The sequence below is a fragment of the Cherax quadricarinatus genome, chromosome 5, assembly GCF_038502225.1.
Source record: "Cherax quadricarinatus isolate ZL_2023a chromosome 5, ASM3850222v1, whole genome shotgun sequence".
NCBI classification, from domain to species: Eukaryota; Metazoa; Arthropoda; class Malacostraca; order Decapoda; family Parastacidae; genus Cherax; species Cherax quadricarinatus.
The window spans coordinates 77356177-77384086 of NC_091296.1; the positions used below are offsets into that span (position 1 = coordinate 77356177).

General features: G+C 39.6%; 1 protein-coding gene across 1 annotated transcript in view; it reads left to right on the forward strand.

Annotated features, from left to right (window-relative positions):
* The first annotated feature begins 640 nt into the window (after nt 1-640).
* The window catches only part of LOC128692942 (polyamine-transporting ATPase 13A3), a 147326-nt gene continuing 120056 nt past the window's right edge, over nt 641-27910 (forward strand). The window contains exon 1 of the mRNA XM_070104671.1: nt 641-728. Within this exon, the coding sequence (XP_069960772.1) occupies nt 656-728 (73 nt within the window). The 5' untranslated portion in view covers nt 641-655. The remainder of the gene's footprint in view (nt 729-27910) is intronic.

Genomic DNA, 27910 nt, shown 5'->3' on the forward strand with positions numbered 1-27910 from the left:
CATTTTAGTCATCCTTCTCAGTGGTGATCTGTTCTTAGCTCAGCGGTGATCTGTACTTAGCTCTGTGCTGGCATGTCTAGTGTACTGTCTGTGAATTTGAACCAAGATGTCCTCCATTGAACAACTTTACTAGCAGCTTAAGGAGGAGCTTAGGGTGGCAAAGCTCGAGATATGGCGATTGATGGAGGAAAATAAGAGGATTCGTAGTAATCCTCATGTGAGTCCTCAGGTCAGGAGGGGAACCTGGACAGTGGCCGGGCAACATGGAACGAAGCTGAGGATCAAGAAGATGGAAGGAGTGGCAGAAACAGTGGAGAACCAATGGAAATAAATGGTATAAAATACCGACACAATGGAAAAATAAACACATATATGCAGTATAATGTGATCCTTTATTAACAACGTTTCGCCCACACAGTGGTAGATCTGTTTGTGACTTGAAAAAGCCCACTGTGTGGTCGAAACGTTGTCAATAAAGGATCACATTATACTGCATATGTGTTTATATTTCCAATGGAGAACCAAAAATTACTGTGGAAACTTTGAACCCATTTTCTGTGCTACCTGACGAATATGGGTTGTCTACTGGGAACATCACAGCAAGCACCAAGGAAGCATTGGCAGCAAGGTTGAGTTGACATCCCTTGAAACCTCAATGAAGACCATTGCAATGAAGGTCATCCCAACGAAGAACATCGAGAATGTCACGGCAAACTCTGCCAGTGAAGGTAAGAACATTGTTTTAGTTGGGGACAGTCAGGTTAAGTTTATAGATAAGGCTTTTTGTCTTAGGAATAGGAAGAGGAGGCAGAGGGTATGTTTTCCTGGGGCTGGGATGGAGGATATTGTTAGCTGTCTAGACGACATCATGAAAGGTAATTATAGGAGCAATCCTATTATCTGCCTCAGTGTGGGAGGCAGCGATGTTGGCAGACATAGGTGTGAGGACCTGATTAGCAGATATGGGACAGCTTTAGAGATAATTAGGAAGAAGGGTGGGAACCCTGTGATATGTGGCAGTTTGCTAAGGAGAAGAGTTGGAAATGAATGGTTCTCCAGGGCAATTGGTGTCAATTTCTGGCTGGATAAACACTCAAGAAAATGCAGTAACATTCATAGACAACTGGGACCTCTTATATGGCAGAAATGACATGTATGCCAGGGAGGGGGTTCACTTTTTTAGGTTCGGGGTGGGGGCCCTGGCAACTGCAGTGGAGGGAGCTGTTAGGTCTTTAAACTAGACATAGTGGTATGGGTTTTTGTGGAAAAGCAATGAATTCTCAGTGTAGCGATAGTGTGAGTTTTAGGGAAACCAGTTATAGGCAGAATGAGGTAGAGTTAGTGGTGAATATTGGAAAGCCAGTGGCACTAGGTGACAAGGACTATAACAGGGATAGTGGAGGAACAGAAATGAGCAGGAAGAGAAAAGAAAAGGGAGGGTTTCTAAATTTGCATTATACTAATAGTTGTAGTGCTAGGAATAAGATAGATGAATTGAGATTAGTTGCAAGTGCGGGTAACATTGATGTAGTTGCAGTAACAGAGACGTGGTTTAATATGAAAAGTCGGGACATGCCTCCTGAATGTCACATTTAGGGTTTTTAATTGTTCCAGGTAGACAGAAGTATTTGAAAGGGGGGTGGCACTGTATGTCCGAGATCGCTTGAATTGTTGCATAAAAACAGGTATAAAGTCTGAAATAACACTGAGTCTGGGTAAAATTTTCAGGGGGGCATGAAAAAATTTATTTTAGGCGTGGTATACCATCACCCAAACTTGGATAGGGACCAAGGAAGACTACTGTGGGAGGAAATTGTTAGGGCCACAAGGCACGATAATGTAGTAATTCTAGGGGACTTTAATTATATTGATTGGGATTCCTTGACTGGGAATTTAAAGTCTAACAACTTCTTAGAGGTAGTTCAGGATTTTTTTTAAAGCAGTTTGTTACAGAACCTACAGGGAGAAATAATCTGCTTGACTTGGTTCTGGCAAACAAAGAAGCCCTTCATAGTTTAGAAATTACAGAGGTACTTGGTGCAAGCGACCACCAATCAAGTACCTTCAGCATTGAATGGAAGTATGATACTAGGGATAACTCACTAACAGTCCCAGATTTTCGCCTAGATTACAATGGGCTTACAGAAAATCTATCATCTCTGGACTGGGATAACGAAGAGAGCTATCAATATGACTGCTTTCTCAACACTATACATGCTGCTCCCAAAACGTTTATTCCATATAAAGAAATAAGATCGAATAGAAAGGACCCAAAATGGGTGAATAATAGGCTAAAAAATCTTTTAGGGCAGAAGAAAGGAATTTATAGGCACATCAAAAGAAGTGAGGGTCATCTTATAAATCAGTATATTCACATCAAGAGGGAAGTTAAAAAGGGATAAGAAAAGCAACATGGGACTATGAAATTAAAGTTGATAGGGATTCAAAAACTAATCTGAAAGGTTTTTCCAGCTTTATAGAACAAAAGTTAGAGAAAAGATAGGTCCCCTTAAAAATAAATCTGGGCATCTTACTGACAAGGAGAATGAAATGTACTCGAAAGATGGAAATTGAAGACGTATAAAGGCTTTTGTTACGTAGATATGTTCTTCAAGAAAAGGGCTGGAGATGCGAAGAGCTCTCAGGAAGAAGCCAATGAGGACTCGTCTTTTAGTGCGAGTGTCTTGGTGTGAATAAAAGTGTATAAGATCGTCCTTGTTGGTAGGTTTTCTATACACTTTGAAGAGAAGTTTGTCACTGTCGGCAGATCTGCACAGGAGAACGTCCAGGAGAGGAAGTTTGCCAACGTTTTCGAGTTCAAGTGTAAACTTTATTGATGGTTCGGCTGCAAGTTTATACTTGAACTCGAAAAAGATGGCAAACTTCCTCTCCTGGACGTTCTCCTGTGCAGATCTGCCGACAGTGACAAACTTCTCTTCAGAGTGTATAGAAAACCTACCAACAAGGATGATCTTATACACTTTTATTCACACCAAGACACTCGCACTAAAAGACGAGTCCTCACTGGCTTCTTGAGAGCTCTTCGCATCTCCAGCTCTTGTTTTCTTATGTACTTACATAACACAAGCCTTTACACCTCTTCACTTCCCATCTTTCTTCATCCGGAATTACAAACTCAAGACACAAGCTATCCTAAACAAACCGCCCATGGAACAACCCCCTAAGCAGTTCATAGTGCTCCCATGTGGTGATGTTGCCACGAATACTCACCGGGCACTTGATAAGAGTAACATAAATGTTCCTACCATAAACACATCATCTATCAAAGACCTCACTACGAAACGCAGCCCCACACCTCTAACTTCCATAGCAGGCGTCTACACCATCCCCTGTGGATTCTGCCCCAAGAAATATGTAGGTGAAACAGGCAGAGATCTTGCGGTCCGTCTTAACGAGCATCTAAATGCCAGTAACAGAGATGACTTAAGGTAAGCCTGTGTCCTCCACAGACTCCACGGGCATTTGATGAACCGGGATGAGGCACAACTCGTTCTCACCGAACATGACCTTAGACGCCGGCTGTGTCTAGAAGCCTCGCTAATCGCCGTCTCCGACACAATAGAACGTAACACTAGAAACCACAAAATTTCTAAAACTTTAGCATACATGATACTCAACCAGGCAAAGCACCACCTACCCAACCACACAGTAACATGATCTCATCGTCTACCCGTCCTCATACCAATGTGGTATTTTTCAGGTCACCATGTGTCACTCACATTTCACTATATATACTGCCTATATATACTGTCTTTTAACCTCTGTATGTTAGTCGTGATGAAGGTCTCAGGACCGAACTTTTTCTAATACATATGTCCTAGTGTTTGCTTCGTGTTTTTCTAAACTAACTTGTCGGTATTTATTACCAAGGTTTATACCATTTCAAGAAGTATTAACAAGTCCAAAAGTTATTTTACAGCTCTAAGCATCACTAGTGAGGCCTCACTTGGATTATACCGCTCAGTTTTTGAGCTCTATACTACAGGATATAATTAATATTTAATATTTAATAATTTGATATCTTTATTTCTACAAGTACATGTGCAAGGTATACAGTCCTAGCTGACCTAACAGTGACATACTACTATATAGAAAGCTGCGTGTTATGCACAGCATTTCGGGCGAGACGTTTCCAGAATTAAGCGAGCCAAATGTTACAAATGTGTCTCATTTATCAGCGTGTCGGTCACCTATATGTGGTTGCGGGGTTTGATTCACAGCTCCTGGCTGTGTGTGTGTGTGTGTGTGTGTGTGTGTGTGTGTGTGTGTGTGTGTGTGTGTGTGTGTGTGTTTTATGGCAAGACTCCCAAGGTTTGTATTTGTATGGTCGTCAGTATTATTATTATTATAATCAAAAAGAAGCGCTAAGCCACAAGGGCTATACAGCGCTGCATGGTCGTCAGTAGCCAGGGGTAGCATGGCAACTCTTGTAAAAAGTTCACATTTAATAAGTTCCTTTATTTGCATAGTGGTCGAGCTTTTGTATGCAAGTGAGACCATATTGTGGACTGTCTCACGGCGGCTTCCCAGATGAGAAAATATTTTGTAATCTGTCACAGATAAGCCCGACAGTGAAGTTACAGGTGAGTTAAACCACAAGTTAGGTTACGATATAGCAAAGTTGACTCTAAAGTAAGAGATAAAATTCGACGAAATGAAATCATATCTGTTGAGCCTAAGAGCTAGAGCTCGATTATAACTTTAACATTCACAAATTTATTAACTTTGAAAAACCACACATGCAAAATTCACTTGTAATCATCACTAAACTTAGGTAGTCACAACTGCACGCCTGACAAAGAGCAAAGTTCTTCACAGAGCAGTTGTGAAGGACTCTTTGTGTTGTGAGGCGTGTAGCTGTGACTATCGTCTAAATGGTGATTAACAGTGCATTAGCGTTTTCAAAGTCAAATTTGTTATTTTTTTCCTCAAGGTTGCCTCTCTTTCCCCATTCCTCTCACCTAATTTACATATGATGCAAAACTATCTAGATAGTGAAGGGCCTCCAAGGAGATTTAGACACGCTGCAGGGCGGGTCAAGCAAGTGGTTGTTGGAGTTCAACGCCAAACGGTGCGAGTTAACGAAATTTGATCAACTTGAAAATCTGTTCCACGATGATTCATGGCACCTGGATGATGAGTGAAAATGTTTCTTCCTCTAGAGCTTCATTAACCCTTAAACTGTCCAAACGTAGATCTACGTTTTTTCAACATTTGAAAGTATGTAAAAAAAAAGTAGATCTTTTTTTTATATTTGAAAAGTGTAAAAAAAACTTTGATCTACTTTTTTTTATATTTGAAAATATGTAAAAAAAAACGTAGATCTACTTTTGGAGCACTACGCATGTGAACATAGATCTGCTTGGACAGTTTATGGGTTAAAGATGAAAATGATGTAGTTTTTCTAGCATCAATTTTACTCTTCCACAGTTTCAGTTTTCCCTTGAATGCTGTTAGTTTCTCTGACAACCCAACCAACGTCCGAGCGCGACCTTGTATTGAAATATTCAAGGCGCTAATCTCAACAAAAATCACGATAAGATAAAAGCCACTTACATCATCCATTTTGAATCTGAGAACTTTGGCGCCAGTGAATGATTTTCAGCCAAAAATATCTCGGTCTCGTTCAGTTTTTCTAGCAGTGGTTGGAGCACCTTTCCTGGTGACAGCCACCTAACCTCAGAGTGATACAACAGATACACATGTTTCCAACCAAAATCAAACACATGAATGAGGATCCTGGAGTTAAAAGCCCGAACTTTAATAAAATAACGACTTCAATTACCTGCATCAAATTCTGCATCTCACGTGACAACCTCTGAGAAGCAAGATTTTCACGGTGAAGGAGACAGTGAACAGTCAGCACGAGCGGATTTTCCTCTTTCACTCTAGCAGTGAAATCCTTATGTGCCCCTGAAATTGTTGGTGCACCATCACCATAGACACTAAAACACTGATTTTTACTGAAGCCCTCAACAATATCTTATCCAATTGTGGCGGTGTGTAGTGGCCGGCAGAACAGAAATTCCTCTTTCATATCTTCTGGATTTTGATACCGTACGTAAGCCATGAGTTGAGCATAATCATTATCTGTAGACTCGTCCGGATGGAGACCAAACCGTCCACACATTTTTATGGCCGCAATCACCTGGTCTTTTATATGACACAATATATTATGAATTCGTTGACTAATTGTGTCATTTCACAGAAGTAGCGGCTCATTTTTTTCTGCAGCTTCACTTCCACAAACTGTCCTCACCATCTCACGGGTTGTTGGTATCACCAATTCCTCACCAATAGGGTGTGGCTTCTTTACTCTTGCCATCCTCCAACTACGGCGAGGTATGAAGCAGGTGTTGCTCGCCTCACGGAGTAAACAGCTGTGTTAGCTGCAGCATTCAGTCCCTACTATTTCAGTTCTTGTTCTTTCCTTTCAAATATACTCCAATCTCTGCTCACAAGTGCTTTCCTTCTAATGTGCCTTCTAAGCCATTTCTGCTTGAATGACTCGTTGCTCAAACCTTCCCCACACAATTTGTACTTTAAGTATGCCACGTTGAGTGACGTGTGTGAAGCATACATTAAGATATTCCTCCTTGTACTGCCTTATTCTCATAATTTCTAACTATGAAGTAACCATCCTAAAAAGAATACAGAAACAACTTCTTAATGCTAGTCATGAAATACCACCAGAATTAGTAGTAGTAGTTAATAATAATAATAATAATAATAATAATAATAATAATAATAATAATAATAATAATAGTGTAGTGTCCGACAGATTGTAATAAAGTTGGTAGAATTACCGACAATATGTAAAGTAAAAGGACACAAGTGCAACTAACGTGACATTTTATTGTGGCAACGTTTCGCTCTCCAGGAGCTTTATCAAGCCATTATGTTGCGGTGTCCGGACACCGCAACATAATGGCTTTATAAAGCTCCTGGAGAGCGAAACGTTGCCACAATAAAATGTGGAAGATTGACACACTTATGCAGCATATGGGAATCTTTATTCAGGAAACGTTTCGCCACACAGTGGTTTCATCAGTCCAAAACAAAGAGGAAGGCGTAAGGAGAGGAGGAGCATGAGGTAATCAGTCCCTCAACCTGGAGTCGATGTGTTCAGTCCATCAATCTTGTAGATGGACTGAACACATCGACTCCAGGTTGAGGGACTGATTACCTCATGCTCCTCCTCTCCTTACGCCTTCCTCTTTGTTTTGGACTGATGAAGCCACTGTGTGGCGAAACGTTTCCTGAATAAAGATTCCCATATGCTGCATAAGTGTCTCAATCTTCAACTTGTCGGTTTTTCAAACCATTCATCACACAATAAAATGTCACATTAGTTGCACTTGTGTCCTTTTACTTTACAATAATAATAATAATAATAATAATAATAATAATAATAATAATAATAATAATGGCTTGTGACCCATTTTCGGGTGGGAACCCAGGGGTTCAAAACTTTCCCTCCACCTGCGTGTAGGAGGTAACAGGAACTCTGAAAAGGGAGAGCAGAGACTCGGCCCGGAGTTGTGGCTTGGTCAAGACAGGATTTAGCAAATGTATGTGCTTCATAAGTGAAACAAGTGGCATTTTGTTGATAATTATATTTCAGCATGATACAACATACATGACTCGTCATGACAAATTCACACTCATCATTGTGTAGAACAACAATACACTGGTAATTAAATTAAGCAGGAACACATCACAAGACGGTGGTGAGTGTGTGTGGTCAGGTATGATGGGGATGACGTGGGGCTTTGTGAAGACTCGAGGCAGAGCAATCACAGGTTTACTGGTACTGGACTCACTGGTGACGTTGTACCTCGTCCTGAGCTAAACTGGCCACATTGCCTCATGCAGTGACGTTGCTTCCGGATACATGTGTCACCCGACCTAAGTGTCAGTGCCACACCTCTCAATATTTACTATCATTGGATATGTATGTCTCCGCACTTTTAGTACTCTCTCGCGCTCGATTTCTGAATATATTATACATACATATATATATATATATATATATATATATATATATATATATATATATATATATATATATATATATATATATATATATATATATATATATAATATATATATATTATATAATATATATATATATAATATATATATATTATATAATATATATATATATAATATATATATATTATATAATATATATATATTATATATATATATATATATATATATATATATATATATATATATATATATAATATATATTATATATATATATATATATATATATATATATATATATATATATATATATATATATATATATATATATATATATATATTCATATATACATACACACACAACATAAAACGCTTAGATAGGAACAGAAAGGGTGGTGGAGTATGTGCCTACATTAGAAATGACTTAGCTTACAACCCAAGACCTGATTTAAATAACAATAAACTGGAGATTCTATGGTTTGAAGTGCTGCTTCCCAAGACCAAACCCATCTTAGTAGGAACTAGTTACCGCAGTCCCACCCAGGACCAGTTCTTAGAAGACTTTTCCAGAGTATTGTCCGGACTTGAAAACAATTGCTAGACAATAATACTGGGCGACTTCAATATCTGTTTTCAGCAGCAAAATACCGGGCTATGCAAAAGGTATAAGCAAATTCTAGGTTTAAATAGTTACACTCAACTAATTAATACACCAACCCGGATCATACAGTTCTCAGCCACCCTAATTGACCACATACTTTGTAACCGCGCTGAGAACATTACTCAGTCAGGCGTCATTACCACAGTCTTAGTGATCATTTCATCATTTACTGCACCAGGAAAATCACTAGGGATAGGATAGGCCTACACAGGACAATAAAAATGAGGTCAACTAGAAACTACAGTAAATAAACTGGTAAATAGGCTACACAATTGTGACTGGACAGAGATAACAAGTTGCATGGACGTAAACGATGCCTGGGAAAAATTCAAAACAATGTTCACTACCATCCTTGATAATATTGCACCAGTTAAAGAGGTTAGGATTAAACGAAGAACTGAACCCTGGATGACTACTGAGATATTAGATAATATGAAATTCAGAGACCAGCTGCTAAAAAGATTTAAAGCAAACAGACAGGATATTGCAGCACTAAATGAATTCCAAAGGGTGAGGAACAGAGACTTATAAAAGGAGCAAAGGCAAAGCACTATTGCTCAAAAATTGAAGAGTATAAGCATAACCCCAGAAAGCTCTGGCAACAACTAAAACAGTTCGGGTATAGCCATAAGCCAGTAGATAGGTCTAACATAGTACTCACTATCGATAATGAGGTACGCCACGAAACATCTAAGGTGGCAAATTGCTTTAATTCCTACTACACATCTGTTGCATCAACACTGGTAAGTAAACTACCAGCTGCATCAAATACCTTTAACACAGACTCTGATAAGTTTCAAACATACTATACCAATAAAGGGGTAACCCCAAACAGTCGTCAACTAGTAAGTGTATCTCATGACTTTATTCAAAAAGAACTAAGCAGGTTAAACCCAACTAAGATCACAGGCCCTGATAACATCCCGTCTAAGTTCCTAAAAGATGGTGCTTCTGAACTGTCAATCCCTATTGCTTACATAATAAATCTATCAATCACCACTAATACCGTACCGGAGGGGTTCAAGGAGGCCAGAGTTACTCTTATCTTCAAGAAAAATAGTAGGTCTGATGTCAGCAACTATAGGCCTATTAGTATACTCAGTATAATATCTAAAATTCTAGAGAGGGCGGTGTACTCTCAAGTAGTTAAATACCTTAATGACAACAACATTCTCCATAGCTATCAATCGGGCTTTAGAAGATCCTACTCAACCGACACCTCCCTAATTAATCTGATGGATTACCTGAGAACTGAAATGTCAAAGGGGAACCTCATAGGTATGGTAACCTTAGACCTGCAAAAGGCCTTCGATACTGTCAACCACAATATATTATGTAAGAAACTTCAAGCTATCGGTATAGGTTCTGTAGACTGGTTTAAGTCCTACCTTAGCAACAGGAGACAAATAGTCAAAATCAACAAAACGGAATTAGAACCCCTGCCGATAACATGTGGAGTTCCCCAAGGTAGTATTCTGGGTCCCTTATTATTATGTTATGTCAATGACATGCCTATCATTGTCAAGTGCAAACTCCTACTGTATGCAAACTCCTACTGTAAATAGTTAGTAGCCAACAAACTATCATTACACCTCGGGAAAACTGAAGCCATTCTCTTTGGCACGAAACATAAACTGAGAAGGGTAAATAATTTTAATGTCCAGTCAAATGGGGAGCCCATCACTTTGGTTTCATCAGAAAAATATCTGGGAATCCCCTTTGACCCATGCATGTCAGGAGAATTGATAGGGAACAGTGTAGTAAAGAAAGCGAATGCCAGACTGAAGTTCCTGTATAGACAAGCACAGTGTCTACCTACTGAGGCTCGCAGGACCCTATGTCTAGCCCTTATACAATGCCATATGGATTACGCTTGCTCTTCATGGTACTCTGCCTTGACAAAAAAACTGAAAGATAGACTGCAAATCACCCAGAACAAAATCGTAAGATTCATCCTGGGGCTGGGACCAAGAGAACATGTAGGCCAGGATGAATTACAGCAGTTGGATATGCTGAATGTTGAAGACAGAGTAAAACAACTGAAACTATATCATGTTTATAAAATTGCTCACAAACAGTGTCCAGAATATCTTGCTGTCAATTTTGTCAAGGTTGGGAGCCAAAGCAATCATAGTACTAGGGGGGGGAGAGCACAGTTTTGTAGTACCCACAGTCATTGGCCAGGCTTCAAACACCTTTTATTGTACAGCAATAAAGGAATGGAACAGACTACCCGCACATGTCAAAGCCAGTCATAGCATGAACCAGTTTAAGAAGAGTGGCAAAAGGTGTCTGATGAATGTAGCTACAGAAAGGGAGGGGAATGATTTTCTATTTTTTAGCTAACATGCGTGTAAATTTTACCTTATTCCTAATAATGACCCTCGTATTATAGTCTTAATGACCCTCGTGTAGTAGATAGTCTTTTTAGCATGATAAGATGTTATCTTCATTATAGAATAATAAGAAAATATTATAACCTTTATATTATAATAATAAGTTAATAGGACCCCAATGGAAATAAGTCACTCTGTCTGACTTTTTTGGGTTATCCCAGGTTCTCTACACATATGCTGCTATGTATGATAATTCTATGTAACTGTATTTGTGTATACCTGAATAAACTTAGTTACTTACACACACACACACACACACACACACACACACACACACACACACACACACACACACACACACACACACAATATTTATGGTATTCATCTTTTTCAGAATCAACTTGAGTGTATGGTAACTTTGACTTATACCATGACTTCTGGTTAAGTGTCTATTGTACCTTGTTTGTGGCCAGTTTCTGTCACTGCAACTTATTTAGCCACAGACTGACACATAAATTTACATTCCAACAACTGTACCATTCCGCACAGGTAAACGTACTTTATATTACAGTCATGGCTCTTATCCAGCACTACTGGTTCTGTGATACAATCTTAATTGGTTCTGAAGACATTTACACCTCGGTGGTATGGTACACACATACACAGTCAGCAATATTTATATTTAATCCTGTGCCTTATTGACGCAGTTGGCTTTATTACGTTTCACGTGATTGCATTCATTTCTATCTTCGTCGTTTATCCTGTATTGTTACTTACCTTCAAAGTGGGTACCTTGACGCTGGTGAAGGACTCTTGATCAAAGGCACTGAAGTAACTCTCTCCTTCCTCAGATCACATCTGGATGCTATATGACTCCTACGGGTTAAGAGCTTCCCAGTGAATATAATAATTATACAATTACCAATCCATCTCGATTGGATAATTGCAAACAAAGAAGTCAACCAGGAGGCCTGGTCTGGGACCTGTTTGTACGATTTGTTTTAAAGTTTTTGTATTTTGTTTTGACTTAGTGTTAAGTAGGATGGTGCATTACTTTTTTTGATCCAAAAAACGCTGAATGACCTTGTAGGTCAGAGCGCTTTGTAAAACTTATGACTTCCTTCTTAACCGTGACTCTCGGTGTTCTCGCAATGGTGCACTCATTATATGCACTTATGGTATGTCTGAGAACATGGCATTTCTGTGGCTGCTAAGAATGTTTAAGTTTTCCTAAGTTATCGGAACTCACTTGACCTTATTTAAAGCGTAGCTCAAATATTTGGGAGAAAAACTCTACTAAGATTCTTTGCAGTCGAGAGATAAGTTTTGCCTTATATCTTATCAGTTCTCAGTTTTCAACTTACATATATACCTCGTGTAGGACTGCGTCACTCTCACTGAAGTACTTAACTTTATATTTATGGTATACATTCCCGACAAGTTAATAAGACACATGGCAACGTTTCGCTCTCCAGGAGTTTTGTCAAGCCGTTACAAACAAGACATGGACACAGAGAGTGTATATAGGCTTTAGAGCGAGGCGTAAGACACGATATAATCGTTGTAGTAATACTAGAAGTAGTAGAAGTTGTAACACTTGTGGTAACAGTAGTAGTTGTAGTTGTGGTTTTGGTCTTATTATCTTGATTGGAATAGAAGTGTGTGAGATCGTCTTCTTTTATTTTATTCTTGTCCTCACAAGACTTTACATTACTTATGTTAATTATTTAATAATCTACTTTATAGGGAATAGGTTTCCTGTAAACTTGAAACTTTAAGGTGTTATTTACTTTGTGAATGAGGACGTCTAGAAGTGATGAGGCATCATCATTGGATTTTTCCTAAGAGAATATCGAATTTGTAATCCAGAGTTTCGCGACGAAGTGTACATAAACACACCAAACCTTCAGTGATCTACATTTTCCTTCATCAATTCTCCACGCACCAACATCACTCCTGACAAAGTTATAATCCTTCCCAATAGCCAGGTTGCATTGAACGTTTCTAAAGTACTCGCGCAAACTATCACTAGTCACCATCGCAGCCAGTAATTACACCTTGAACAAGTCAATGCAGGGGTTTACACTATACCATGTGGAGGCTGTGACAGAATATACGTAGGTGAAACAACAAGGAACTTCGAAACACGTCTCAATGAACATAATGCATGTAAGAATGATAACTTGAACAGTGCCTTCGTACAACACCAGAATTCCGCCAACCACCTGATGAAATTCAACAACACCCGACTAGTGATTATAGAACCTAATTTCCGCAGACGTAAATGCCTTGAATCATCATTAATCGCTATTTCTAATACAATTAAGCAAAACAAAGGCAGCTTCATTATTTCTCAAGAATTCTCATCAAAACAATAAATCCTGCCATCACATTGTTGCTGCTGCTGATACTATTATTATAACCACGGGGAAGTGCAAAACCCGTAGGAATTATACAGCGCCTGTAGGGGGGGAGGAAGGTATTCAGACTGAATTCAGGGAACTGGAACACAGATCCAATTCCTTAGATCAAGAGCCTCTCACCAACGTCAAGGAACCTCCCTTGAGGGGCATAGCAGTAGAAATGTGTTGTCATGTGGAATGTTTGCTGTGGTATATACTATGTATAAATTAGCGATGGTTGCCTATCAACAAATACGTAATAATGCTTGTCCGCTCTTTCAGTGCCCGGTAATATATAGTGTATGATAAGATACATGTGTAACACTCTAGTAACTTTACTGACGAAACGTGACCCAGTGTAACAGCTTTCTCCAGTCGAATACAAGTAAATATAACACTGGCGACAGTAGTAGCAGTAGTTTTGAGGTGATCAGTCCCTCAGTCTTGTTTCCCTTCCTGTACTATCTGGGTTTTTTGTTTTTAATTACATGTAGTTAATTACACACACTGAAGGAGGGTAGAACATGAGAGACGTTCATACGAGACTATCAGATGAAAGTCTCTGTGCAACTGATGCGTTGTTAAAAAGTTTGTAACAGTTGTATAATTATTTTTTCGAATATAAAATATTACAATAAATTATTATTTTGACATATACCTTTACCTTTGATATATATTTTGATGGGTTTCGCGAGTTGCCCTAATCTCGCAGCCCGGCCCTGGGTCAGGTTTGCCTGGTCAACCAGGCTGTTACTGATGCTGGTGGCCCGCTGCCTCAAATATTCATCACAACCTGGTAGATCTGGTCCCTGACTGAGTATTTTTGGGGTTTACTCTTGAAGACTTCTGGTAAGATGGTTATTATATTATAATCACAGGGAAGCGCTAAACACAGGATTATGCACCGCATGTGGGGGGGGGGGATGGAAAGTATTCAGGCTCAATTCAGGGAACCGGAGCACAGATCCAATTCTCTAGATCAAGAGCCCCTCACCAGCGTCAAGGAACCTCCCTTGAGGGGTGGTAAGATGGTAAAAAGTTGGGGACCCCGGGTGTTGATACAGTGTTCTGTTATTGTGACCACGACGCTCTCGCCTTTCACTGAGTTTACTCTATAATCTATACTTTCTCCAGTATCTCTCACTCCAGTATGATGTTATGGCACTGTGAAGATTTGGGACTAGGCCCTCAGGCACTTTCCACATATATATCTCCGCTCCAGCGAGTACATATGTAGGATTTTGAGAGGTTGGACAAGACAGATGTTTGGGCATGAGGAACCAAGACCATGAACCACATGCATAAAATCATCACACATAATAATAATATTATTAACACATCTGTCGTCTCCCACCAACGCAGGGTGGGAGCGGTCAGTGACGCCAGAAAGCAATGGGTAGGAAAAAAAGGAGATAAGAGTAGATAGAGGTACTTGAATGTAAATGTATAAGTTAGATAGCTTCTTTCTACAATTACCTGATACACCAGGCTGTGGACAAACTAGCTGGCACTCTCTAGTTGACCAGATAGTCAACCGGGAAGTCTGGGCCTCCATCCAGTTACAGGTGAAAATCAGAGCTCAACCAGGCCAGTTAGTCGAAAATAAGACACTGGACCCAAGAGCTGGAGCTCAAACCCTCGTCCTTTGCTCTCACACTCTTTATTAATGTGGGTACTGTGGAAGGACTCGAAGGATACTTAGTCTTACTCTGGGGTTTCTGCACACTGTTAGGTGGAGCCTCTGCCAGTTTAGGTAAAAAAAGTCACAGGAGAAAAATCAGTACAAAACCTAACCTGGTTGATCAGACCCTGATCCACCATGAGGCCTGGTCTCAGACCGGGCTGCGGGGGCGTTGACCCCTGAAACCCTCTCTGTCGTCATAGTTGCTGATCTCCTGTATATGTATATGTTATCTGAGTATCATAGTACCATCCATATGTTTTACATACATGACCCCTTGCTAGGCTCAGTGACTAGCTTGTGTGACGTCACGTGATGCTGTTGTGAGCGGTGTGCTCCCATGATCGCTCTCATTCCCCGCTTAGGTCTACAATAGGCAACACGGCAGGCGGGACTTCCTCCTCCACACACTGCTGATGTAAGTGTTACCATCCAACAAGTGTGTTTAACTCCAACCATCACATCTCCACGAACCCTCCCAACATCTCCAGGTAAACCTAACCTATTCTTACCTAACCTAACCAATTCTTTCCTTACCTAACCTTTCCTAACCTAACCCATTCTTTCCTAACCTAACCTGTCCTCACCTATCCTAACCTAACCTAACCTATCCTAACCTAACCTAACCTATTCTATTCTTTCCTAACCTAACCTGTCCTAACCTAACTTAACCTAACCTAACCTAACCTAACCTAACCTGTCCTATCCTATCCTAACCTAACCTAACCTAACCTAACCTTTCCTAACTAACCTAACCTATCCTAATTTAACCTATTCTTACCTAACCTAACCTAACCAATTCTTTCCTTACCTAACCTGTCCTATCCTAACCTAACCTAACCTATCCTAATCAAACCTAACTTATCCTAACGTAATCTAATCTGACCTAAATCAACCTAACCTAACCAATATTTTTGTTATCCCCTCCCCCCGTTACTATTAACTGTGTCATGGCGCTGCCGCAAATTAGTGAAGGGCTTTCTATCCTAGAAATTTGAGCCATCTTCCATTTCCTCAGATCAAACCTCATTGCCTCCCTTTCCTCAGGCGCTGTGTGATCGGTCCGGGTTTCTGCTTTCCTATGAATATTTGATTTATGGTGAGTTTAGCATACTGAAGTTTACCTCCTCATACTGAAGTTTACCTCCTCATACTGAAGTTTAGATACCTCACACTAAAGTTTACCTCCTCACACGAAGAGTTTACCTCCTCACAGGGAAGTTTACTTCTAGGAATGTGGGAAAAATCCAGCTGCCCCAGCCAGAGTGTATGTCTCAGTGCATATGTCTCATTGTATGTCTCAGTGTGTATGATTCTCATTATATGTCTCAGTGTATGTTTTTCATTGTATGTCTCAGCGTATATGTCTCTCATTGTATGTCTCAGTGTATATGTTTCTCATTATATGTATCAGTGTATAAGTCTCTCATTGTATGTCTCAGTGTATATGTCTCATTGTATGTCTCAGTGTATATGTCTCTCAGTGTATGTTTTTCATTGTATGTCTCAGTGTATATGTCTCTCATTGTATGTCTCAGTGTATATGTTTCTCATTATATGTCTCAGTGTATATGTCTCTCGTATGTCTCAGTGTATATGTCTCTCGTATGTCTCAGTGTATATGTCTCTCATTGTATGTCTCAGTGTATATGTTTCTCATTATATGTCTCAGTGTATATGTGTCTCGTATGTCTCAGTGTATATGTCTCTAAATGTATGTCTTAGTGTATGTCTCTCATTGTATGTCTCAGTGTATATGTCTCATTGTATGTCTCAGTGTATATGTTTCTCATTGTATGTCTCAGTGTATATGTCTCAGTGTATGTCTCATTGTGTGTCTCATTATATGTCTCAGTGTATATGTCTTTCATTGTCTCAGTGTAAATGTCACTCATTGTATGTCTCAGTGTATATGTTTCTCATTGTATGCCTCAGTGTATGTCTATCATTGTGTGTCTGAGCATGTCTCTCAGTGTGTGTCTCTGAGTATGTCTCTCAGTGTGTGTGTCTGAGTATGTCTCTTAGTTTGTGTCTCTGAGTATGTCTCTCAGTTTGTGTCTCTGAGTATGTCTCTCAGTTTGTGTCTCTCAGTGTGTGTGTCTGAGTATGTCTCTCAGTTTGTGTCTCTGAGTATGTCTCTCAGTTTGTGTCTCTCAGTGTGTGTGTCTGAGTATGTCTCTTAGTTTGTGTCTCTCAGTGTGTGTGTCTGAGTATGTCTCTTAGTTTGTGTCTCTGAGTATGTCTCTCAGTTTGTGTCTCTGAGTATGTCTCTCAGTTTGTGTCTCTCAGTGTGTGTGTCTGAGTATGTCTCTTAGTTTGTGTCTCTCAGTGTGTGTGTCTGAGTATGTCTCTTAGTTTGTGTCTCTGAGTATGTCTCTCAGTTTGTGTCTCTGAGTATGTCTCTCAGTTTGTGTCTCTCAGTGTGTGTGTCTGAGTATGTCTCTCAGTTTGTGTCTCTCAGTGTGTGTGTCTGAGTATGTCTCTCAGTTTGTGTCTCTGAGTATGTCTCTCAGTTTGTGTCTCTCAGTGTGTGTGTCTGAGTATGTCTCTCAGTTTGTGTCTCTGAGTATGTCTCTTAGTTTGTGTCTCTGAGTATGTCTCTTAGTTTGTGTCTCTGAGTATGTCTCTCAGTTTGTGTCTCTGAGTATGTCTCTCAGTTTGTGTCTCTCAGTTTGTGTCTCTGAGTATGTCTCTTAGTTTGTGTCTCTGAGTATGTCTCTTAGTTTGTGTCTCTGAGTATGTCTCTCAGTTTGTGTCTCTCAGTGTGTGTGTCTGAGTATGTCTCTCAGTTTGTGTCTCTGAGTATGTCTCTCAGTTTGTGTCTCTGAGTATGTCTCTTAGTTTGTGTCTCTGAGTATGTCTCTTAGTTTGTGTCTCTGAGTATGTCTCTCAGTTTGTGTCTCTGAGTATGTCTCTCAGTTTGTGTCTCTCAGTGTGTGTGTCTGAGTATGTCTCTCAGTTTGTGTCTCTGAGTATGTCTCTCAGTTTGTGTCTCTGAGTATGTCTCTCAGTTTGTGTCTCTCAGTGTGTGTGTCTGAGTATGTCTCTCAGTTTGTGTCTCTGAGTATGTCTCTTAGTTTGTGTCTCTGAGTATGTCTCTCAGTTTGTGTCTCTCAGTGTGTGTGTCTGAGTATGTCTCTCAGTTTGTGTCTCTGAGTATGTCTCTCAGTTTGTGTCTCTGAGTATGTCTCTTAGTTTGTGTCTCTGAGTATGTCTCTCAGTTTGTGTCTCTGAGTATGTCTCTCAGTTTGTGTCTCTGAGTATGTCTCTCAGTTTGTGTCTCTGAGTATGTCTCTCAGTTTGTCTCTGAGTATGTCTCTCAGTTTGTGTCTCTGAGTATGTCTCTTAGTTTGTGTCTCTGAGTATGTCTCTCAGTTTGTGTCTCTGAGTATGTCTCTCAGTTTGTGTCTCTGAGTATGTCTCTCAGTTTGTGTCTCTGAGTATGTCTCTTAGTTTGTGTCTCTGAGTATGTCTCTCAGTTTGTGTCTCTGAGTATGTCTCTCAGTTTGTGTCTCTGAGTATGTCTCTCAGTGTATATATATATGCTGTGGATTTATTTTAATCCCTATTTTAGTTATTACGGTAATCTTATCTGGTGGTGAAAAGGTTACACAGATCCTTACTAATCCTCGTGTAGTCGATAGGCTTGAAACCTGGCGCCTCACAGGGCCCCGCCGGATGTGTGCACAAGGACTATACAGTCACACACCTCAACAAGATACACTCGGTCTAACATTTGCCTTTATACGATGGAATACGGGTTATCACACTTTGTATTCCCAGGGGAAGCGCTGGACCCGTAAGGGTCGTACAGCATCTGGGAAAATGGAAGATAATCAAGTTCCTTGAAGGGTAGGGAAGGCGAATAATTCTCATCCAAATATTACACCACCTGATCATTCCCTAGTGCTTCAGTAAACACTGTGTAATCATACCAAGATTAATAATTATGTACATCTTATTAAAACTCCTAATATGAATTAATACAGTAGAGTTTTAATTAGAGTAAGTTATGGGGATATAAATGACGTGTTGAAAATAATGAACCCAGACGGGATTCCGAGCAGTGGATTCAAATTGGAGAAATTTAGATTTAGAAAGGATAATGGGAAGAACTGGTCTGTGTTACTGCTGACACTATGAGTGTAACTACTGACACAAACTATGAGTGTAACTACTGTCACAAACTGTGAGTGTAACTACTGACACAAACTATGAGTGTAACTACTGTCACAAACTGTGAGTGTAACTACTGACACAAACTGTGAGTGTAACTACTGACACAAACTATGAGTGTAACTACTGACAAAAACTGTTAGTGTAACTACTGTCACAAACTGTGAGTGTAACTACTGACAAAAACTGTTAGTGTAACTACTGACACAAACTATGAGTGTAACTACTGACACAAACTATGAGTGTAACTGACACAAACTGTGAGTGTAACTACTGACAAAAACTGTTAGTGTAACTACTGACACAAACTATGAGTGTAACTATTGACACAAACTATGAGTGTAACTGACACAAACTGTGAGTGTAACTACTGAAACAAACTGTGAGTGTAACTACTGAAACAAACTGTGAGTGTAACTACTGTCACAAACTGTGAGTGTAACTACTGTCACAAACTGAATGTAACTACTGACACAAACTGTGAGTGCAACTACTGACACAAACTATGAGTGTAACTACTGACAAAAACTGTTAGTGTAACTACTGACACAAACTATGAGTGTAACTACTGACACAAACTATGAGTGTAACTACTGACACAAACTGTGAGTGTAACTACTGACACAAACTGTGAGTGTAACTACTGACACAAACTGTGAGTGTAATTACTGACACAAACTGTGAGTGTAACTACTGACACAAACTATGAGTGTAACTACTGACACAAACTGTGAGTGTAACTACTGACAAAAACTATGAGTGTAACTACTGACAAAAACTGTAAGTGTAACTACTGACACAAACTGTTAGTGTAACTACTGACACAAACTGTGAGTGTAACTACTGTCACAAACTGTGAGTGTACTGACACAAACTATGAGTGTAACTACTGTCACAAACTGTGATTGTAACTACTGTCACAAACTGTGATTGTAACTACTGTCACAAACTGTGAGTGTAACTACTGTCACAAACTGTGAGTGTAACTACTGTCACAAACTGTGAGTGTAACTACTGACACAAACTGTGAGTGTAACTACTGACACAAACTATGAGTGTAACTACTGACACAAACTGTGAGTGTAACTACTGACACAAACTGTGAGTGTAACTACTGACACAAACTGTGAGTGTAACTACTGACACAAACTATGAGTGTAACTACTGACACAAACTGTGAGTGTAACTACTGACACAAACTGTGAGTGTAACTACTGACACAAACTGTGAGTGTAACTGTCACAAACTGTGAGTGTAACTACTGTCACAAACTGAGTGTAACTACTGACACAAACTGTGAGTGCAACTACTGACACAAACTATGAGTGTAACTACTGACAAAAACTGTTAGTGTAACTACTGACACAAACTATGAGTGTAACTACTGACACAAACTGTGAGTGTAACTACTGACACAAACTATGAGTGTAACTACTGTCACAAACTGTGAGTGTAACTACTGACACAAACTGTGAGTGTAACTACTGTCACAAACTGTGAGTGTAACTACTGAAACAAACTGTGAGTGTAACTACTGACACAAACTATGAGTGTAACTACTGACACAAACTGTGAGTGTAACTACTGACAAAAACTATGAGTGTAACTACTGACAAAAACTGTGAGTGTAACTACTGACACAAACTGTGAGTGTAACTACTGACACAAACTGTGAGTGTAACTACTGACACAAACTGTGAGTGTAACTACTGACAAAAACTATGAGTGTAACTACTGACAAAAACTGTAAGTGTAACTACTGACACAAACTGTGAGTGTAACTACTGACACAAACTGTGAGTGTAACTACTGACACAAACTATGAGTGTAACTACTGACACAAACTGTGAGTGTAACTGACACAAACTGTGAGTGTAACTACTGACACAAACTGTGAGTGTAACTACTGTCACAAACTATGAGTGTAACTGCTGACACAAACTGTGAGTGTAACTACTGACACAAACTATGAATGTAACTACTGATACAAACTGTGAGTGTAACTACTGACACAAGCAATGAGTGTAACTACTGACACAGACTATGAGTGTAGCTACTGACACAAACTATGAGTGTAACTACTGACACAAACTATGAGTGTAACTACTGACACAAACTATGAGTGTAACTACTGACACAAACTATGAATGTAACTACTGACACAAACTGTGAGTGTAACTACTGACACAAACTGTGAGTGTAACTACTGACACAAACTGTGAGTGTAACTACTGACACGAACTGTGAGTGTAACTACTGACACAAACTGTGAGTGGAACTACTGACACAAACTATGAGTGTAACTACTGACACAAACTGTGAGTGTAACTGACACAAATTGTGAGTGTAACTACTGACACAAACTATGAGTGTAACTACTGACACAAACTGCGAGTGTAACTACTGACACAAACTGTGAGCGTAACTACTGACGCAAACTGCGAGTGTAACTGACATAAACTATGAGGGTAATTACTGACACAAACTGTGAGTGTAGCTACTGACACAAACTATGAGTGTAACTGACACAAACTATGAGTGTAACTACTAACACAAACTATGAGTGTAACTACTGACACAAACTGTGAGTGTAACTACTGACAAACTGTGAGTGTAACTGACACAAACTGTGAGTGTAACTACTGACACAAACTATGAGTTAACAACTGACACAAACTGTGAGTGTAACTGACACAACCTGTGAGTGTAACAGACACAAACTGTGAGTGTAACAGACACAAACTGTGAGTGTAACTGACACAAACTGTGAGTGTAACTGATACAAACTATGAGTGTAACTACTGACACAAACTGTGAGTGTAACTACTGACACAAACTGTGAGTGTAACTGACACAAACTGTGAGTGTAACTACTGACACAAACTGTGAGTGTAACTACTGACACAAACTGTGAGTGTAACTACTGACACAAACTGTGAGTGTAACTGACACAAACTGTGAGTGTAACTGACACAAACTATGAGGGTAATTACTGACACAAACTGTGAGTGTAACTACTGACACAAACTATGAATGTAACTACTGATACAAACTGTGAGTGTAACTACTGACACAAACTATGAGTGTAACTGACACAAACTATGAGTGTAACTACTGACACAAGCTATGAGTGTAACTACTGACACAAACTATGAGGGTAACTACTGACACAAACTATGAGTGTAACTACTGACACAAACTATGAATGTAACTACTGATACAAACTGTGAGTGTAACTACTGACACAAACTATGAGTGTAACTACTGACACAAACTATGAGTGTAACTACTGACACAAACTATGAGTGTAACTACTGACACAAACTATGAGTGTAACTACTGACACAAACTATGAGTGTACTGACACAAACTGGTAGTGTAACTGACACAAACTATGAGTGTAACTACTGACACAAACTGTGAGTGTAACTGACACAAACTGTGAGTGTAACTACTGACACAAACTATGAGTGTAACTACTGACACAAACTATGAATGTAACTGACACAAACTATGAGTGTAACTGACACAAACTGTGAGTGTAACTACTGACACAAGCTATGAGTGTAACTACTGACACAAACTATGAATGTAACTACTGACACAAACTGTGAGTGTAACTACTGACACAAACTATGAGTGTAACTACTGACACAAACTATGAATGTAACTACTGATACAAACTGTGAGTGTAACTACTGACACAAACTGCGAGTGTAACTGACACAAACTGTGAGTGTAACTACTGACACAAACTGTGAGTGTAACTACTCTCACAAACTATGAGTGTAACTACTGACACAAACTATGAGTGTAACTGACACAAACTATGAGTGTAACTACTGACACAAACTATGAGTGTAACTGACACAAACTATGAGTGTAACTACTGACACAAACTATGAGTGTAACTGACACAAACTATGAGTGTAACTACTGACACAAACTATGAGTGTAACTACTGACACAAACTATGAGTGTAACTGACACAAACTATGAGTGTAACTACTGACACAAACTATGAGTGTAACTACTGACACAAACTGTGAGTGTAACTACTGACACAAACTGTGAGTGTAACTACTGACACAAACTGTGAGTGTAACTACTGACACAAACTGTGAGTGTAACTACTGACACAAACTGTGAGTGTAACTACTGACACAAACTGTGAGCGTAACTACTGACACAAACTGTGAGTGTAACTACTGTCACAAACTGTGAGTGTAACTGACACAAACTATGAGTGTAACTACTGACACAGACTGTGAGTGTAACTACTCACACACACTATGAATGTAACTACTGATACAAACTGTGAGTGTAACTACTTACATAAACTGTGAGTGTAACTACTTTCACAATCTATGAGTGTAACTACTGACACAGACTGTGAGTGTAACTACTCACACAAACTATGAATGTAACTACTGATACAAAACTGTGAGTGTAACTACTGACACAAACTATGAGTCTAACTGACACAGACTATGAGTGTAACTACTGACACAAACTATGAATGTAACTACTGATACAAACTGTGAGTGTAACTGACACAAACTGCGAGTGTAACTGACACAAACTATGAGTGTAACTACTGACACAAACTATGAATGTAACTATTGATACAAACTGTGAGTGTAACTACTGACACAAACTATGAGTGTAACTGGCACAAACTGTGAGTGTAACTACTGACACAAACTGTGAGTGTATCTACTCTCACAAACTGTGAGTGTAACTACTGACACAAACTATGAGTGTAAATACTGACACAAACTATGAGTGTAACTACTGACACAAACTGTGAGTGTAACTACTGACACAGACTATGAGTGTAACTACTGACACAAACTGCGAGTGTAACTGACACAAACTGCGAGTGTAACTGACACAAACTATGAGTGTAACTACTGACACAAACTATAAATGTAACTACTGATACAAACTGTGAGTGTAACTACTGACACAAACTGTGAGTGTAACTGACACAAACTATGAGTGTAACTACTGACACAAACTGGGAGTGTAACTACTGACTCAAACTACGAGTGTAACTACTGACACAAACTATGAATGTAACTACTGACACAAACAGTGAGTGTAACTACTGACACAAACTGTGAGTGTAACTACTGACACAAACTATGAGTGTAACTATTGACACAAACTGTGAGTGTAACTACTGACACAAACTGTGAGTGTAACTACTGACACAAACTGTGAGTGTAACTACTGACACAAACTGTGAGTGTAACTACTGACACAAACTGTGAGTGTAACTGCTGACACAAACTGTGAGTGTAACTGCTGACACAAACTGTGAGTGTAACTACTGACACAAACTGTGAGTGTAACTACTGACACAAACTGTGAGTGTAACTGACACAAATTGTGAGTGTAACTGCTGACACAAACTATGAATGTAACTACTGACACAAACTGTGAGTGTAACTACTGACACAAACTGTGAGTGTAACTACTGACACAAACTGTGAGTGTAACTGACACAAACTGTGAGTGTAACTACTGATACAAACTATGAGTTTAACTACTGACACAAACTATGAGTGTAACTACTGACACAAACTATGAGTGTAACTGACACAACCTGTGAGTGTAACAGACACAAACTGTGAGTGTAACAGACACAAACTGTGAGTGTAACTGACACAAACTGTGAGTGTAACTACTGACACAAACTGTGAGTGTAAGTACTGACACAAACTGTGAGTGTAACTACTGACACAAACTGTGAGTGTAACTACTGACACAAACTGTGAGTGTAACTACTGACACAAACTGTGAGTGTAACTACTGACACAAACTGTGAGTGTAACTACTGACACAAACTGTGAGTGTAACTACTGACACAAACTGTGAGTGTAACTACTGACACAAACTGTGAGTGTAACTACTGACACAAACTGTGAGTGTAACTGACACAAACTGTGAGTGTAACTACTGACACAAACTATGAGTGTAACTACTGACACAAACTGTGAGTGTAACTACTGACACAAACTGTGAGTGTAACTACTGACACAAACTGTGAGTGTAACTACTGACACAAACTGTGAGTGTAACTACTGACACAAACTGTGAGTGTAACTACTGACACAAACTGTGAGTGTAACTACTGACACAAACTGTGAGTGTAACTACTGACACAAACTATGAGTGTAACTACTGTCACAAACTGTGACTGTAACTACTGTCACAAACTATGAGTGTAACTACTGTCACAAACTGTGAGTGTAACTTCTGACACAAACTATGAGTGTAACTACTGACACAAACTGTGAGTGTAACTACTGACACAAACTATGAGTGTAACTACTGACACAAACTATGAGTGTAACTACTGACACAAACTGTGAGTGTAACTGACACAAACTGTGAGTGTAACTACTGACACAAACTGTGAGTGTAACTGACACAAACTGTGAGTGTAACTACTGACACAAACTATGAGTGTAACTACTGACACAAACTGTGAGTGTAACTACTGACACAAACTGTGAGTGTAACTACTGACACAAACTGTGAGTGTAACTGACACAAACTGTGAGTGTAACTACTGACACAAACTGTGAGTGTAACTACTGACACAAACTATGAGTGTAACTACTGACACAAACTATGAGTGTAACTACTGACACAAACTGTGAGTGTAACTACTGACACAAACTGTGAGTGTAACTACACAAACTGTGAGTGTAACTACTGACACAAACTGTGAGTGTAACTGACACAAACTGTGAGTGACACAACCTGTGAGTGTAACTACTGACACAAACTGTGAGTGTAACTACTGACACAAACTGTGAGTGTAACTACTGACACAAACTGTGAGTGTAACTACTGACACAAACTGTGAGTGTAACTACTGACACAAACTGTGAGTGTAACTACTGACACAAACTGTGAGTGTAACTACTGACACAAACTGTGAGTGTAACTACTGACACAAACTGTGAGTGTAACTACTGACACAAACTGTGAGTGTAACTACTGACACAAACTGTGAGTGTAACTACTGACACAAACTGTGAGTGTAACTACTGACACAAACTGTGAGTGTAACTACTGACACAAACTGTGAGTGTAACTACTGACACAAACTGTGAGTGTAACTGAGACAAACTGTGAGTGTAACTACTGAGACAAACTGTGAGTGTAACTACTGTCACAAACTATGAGTGTAACTACTGACACAAACTATGAGTGTAACTACTGACACAAACTGAGTGTAACTACTGACACAAATTATGAGTGTAACTACAGACACAAACTGTGCGTGTAACTACTTTCACAAACTGTGAGTGTAACTTCTGACACAAACTGTGAGTGTAACTACTGACACAATCTATGAGTGTAACTACTGACACGCACTCACAGTTTGTGTCAGTAGTTACACTCACAGTTTAACTACTGACACAAACTGTGAGTGTAACTACTGACACAAACTGTGAGTGTAACTACTGACACAGACTATGAGTGTAACTGACACAAACTGTGAGTGTAACTACTGACACAAACTATGAGTGTAACTACTGACACAAACTGTGAGTGTAACTACTGACACAAACTGTGAGTGTAACTACTGACACAAACTGTGAGTGTAACTACTGACACAAACTGTGAGTGTAACTACTGACACAAACTGTGAGTGTAACTACTGACACAAACTGTGAGTGTAACTACTGACACAAACTGTGAGTGTAACTACTGACACAAACTGTGAGTGTAACTACTGACACAAACTGTGAGTGTAACTGAGACAAACTGTGAGTGTAACTACTGAGACAAACTGTGAGTGTAACTACTGTCACAAACTATGAGTGTAACTACTGTCACAAACTATGAGTGTAACTACTGACACAAACTATGAGTGTAACTACTGACACAAACTGAGTGTAACTACTGACACAAACTATGAGTGTAACTACTGACACAAACTGTGCGTGTAACTACTTACACAAACTGTGAGTGTAACTTCTGACACAAACTGTGAGTGTAACTACTGACACAAACTATGAGTGTAACTACTGACACAAACTGTGCGTGTAACTACTTACACAAACTGTGAGTGTAACTTCTGACACAAACTGTGAGTGTAACTACTGACACAAACTGTGAGTGTAACTACTGACACAGACTATGAGTGTAACTGACACAAACTGTGAGTGTAACTACTGACACAAACTATGAGTGTAACTACTGACACAAACTAGGCTGGTCTGACATAAGGTCACTTTAAATTGAGTTTGGTCTCTGACCTTTGATGGTACATTAGTGACGGGAAGTTCATAGTTCAGTCTCTAGCCCACCCTCTCTCCCTTGATACCCCCTCCCCTTAATCCCTCCCTCCTTTGATGCCTACCACCTTGATCCCTACCCCTTGATCCCTCCCCTGACACCTTCCTCTTGATCCCTCCCTCCCTCCCTCCCTTCACACCTACCCCTTGATCCTTCCCTCTCTCCACTCACACCTACCCCCTTGATCCCTCCCTTCATACCTTCCGCCTTGATACCTTCCCCTGGATCCCTTGATACCTTCCTCCTTTATCCTTCGTTTTCTTGATACCCTCCCCCTTGATTCCTGCCTCCCTCTCTCCAACCCTGCTTTTCCGTCTCC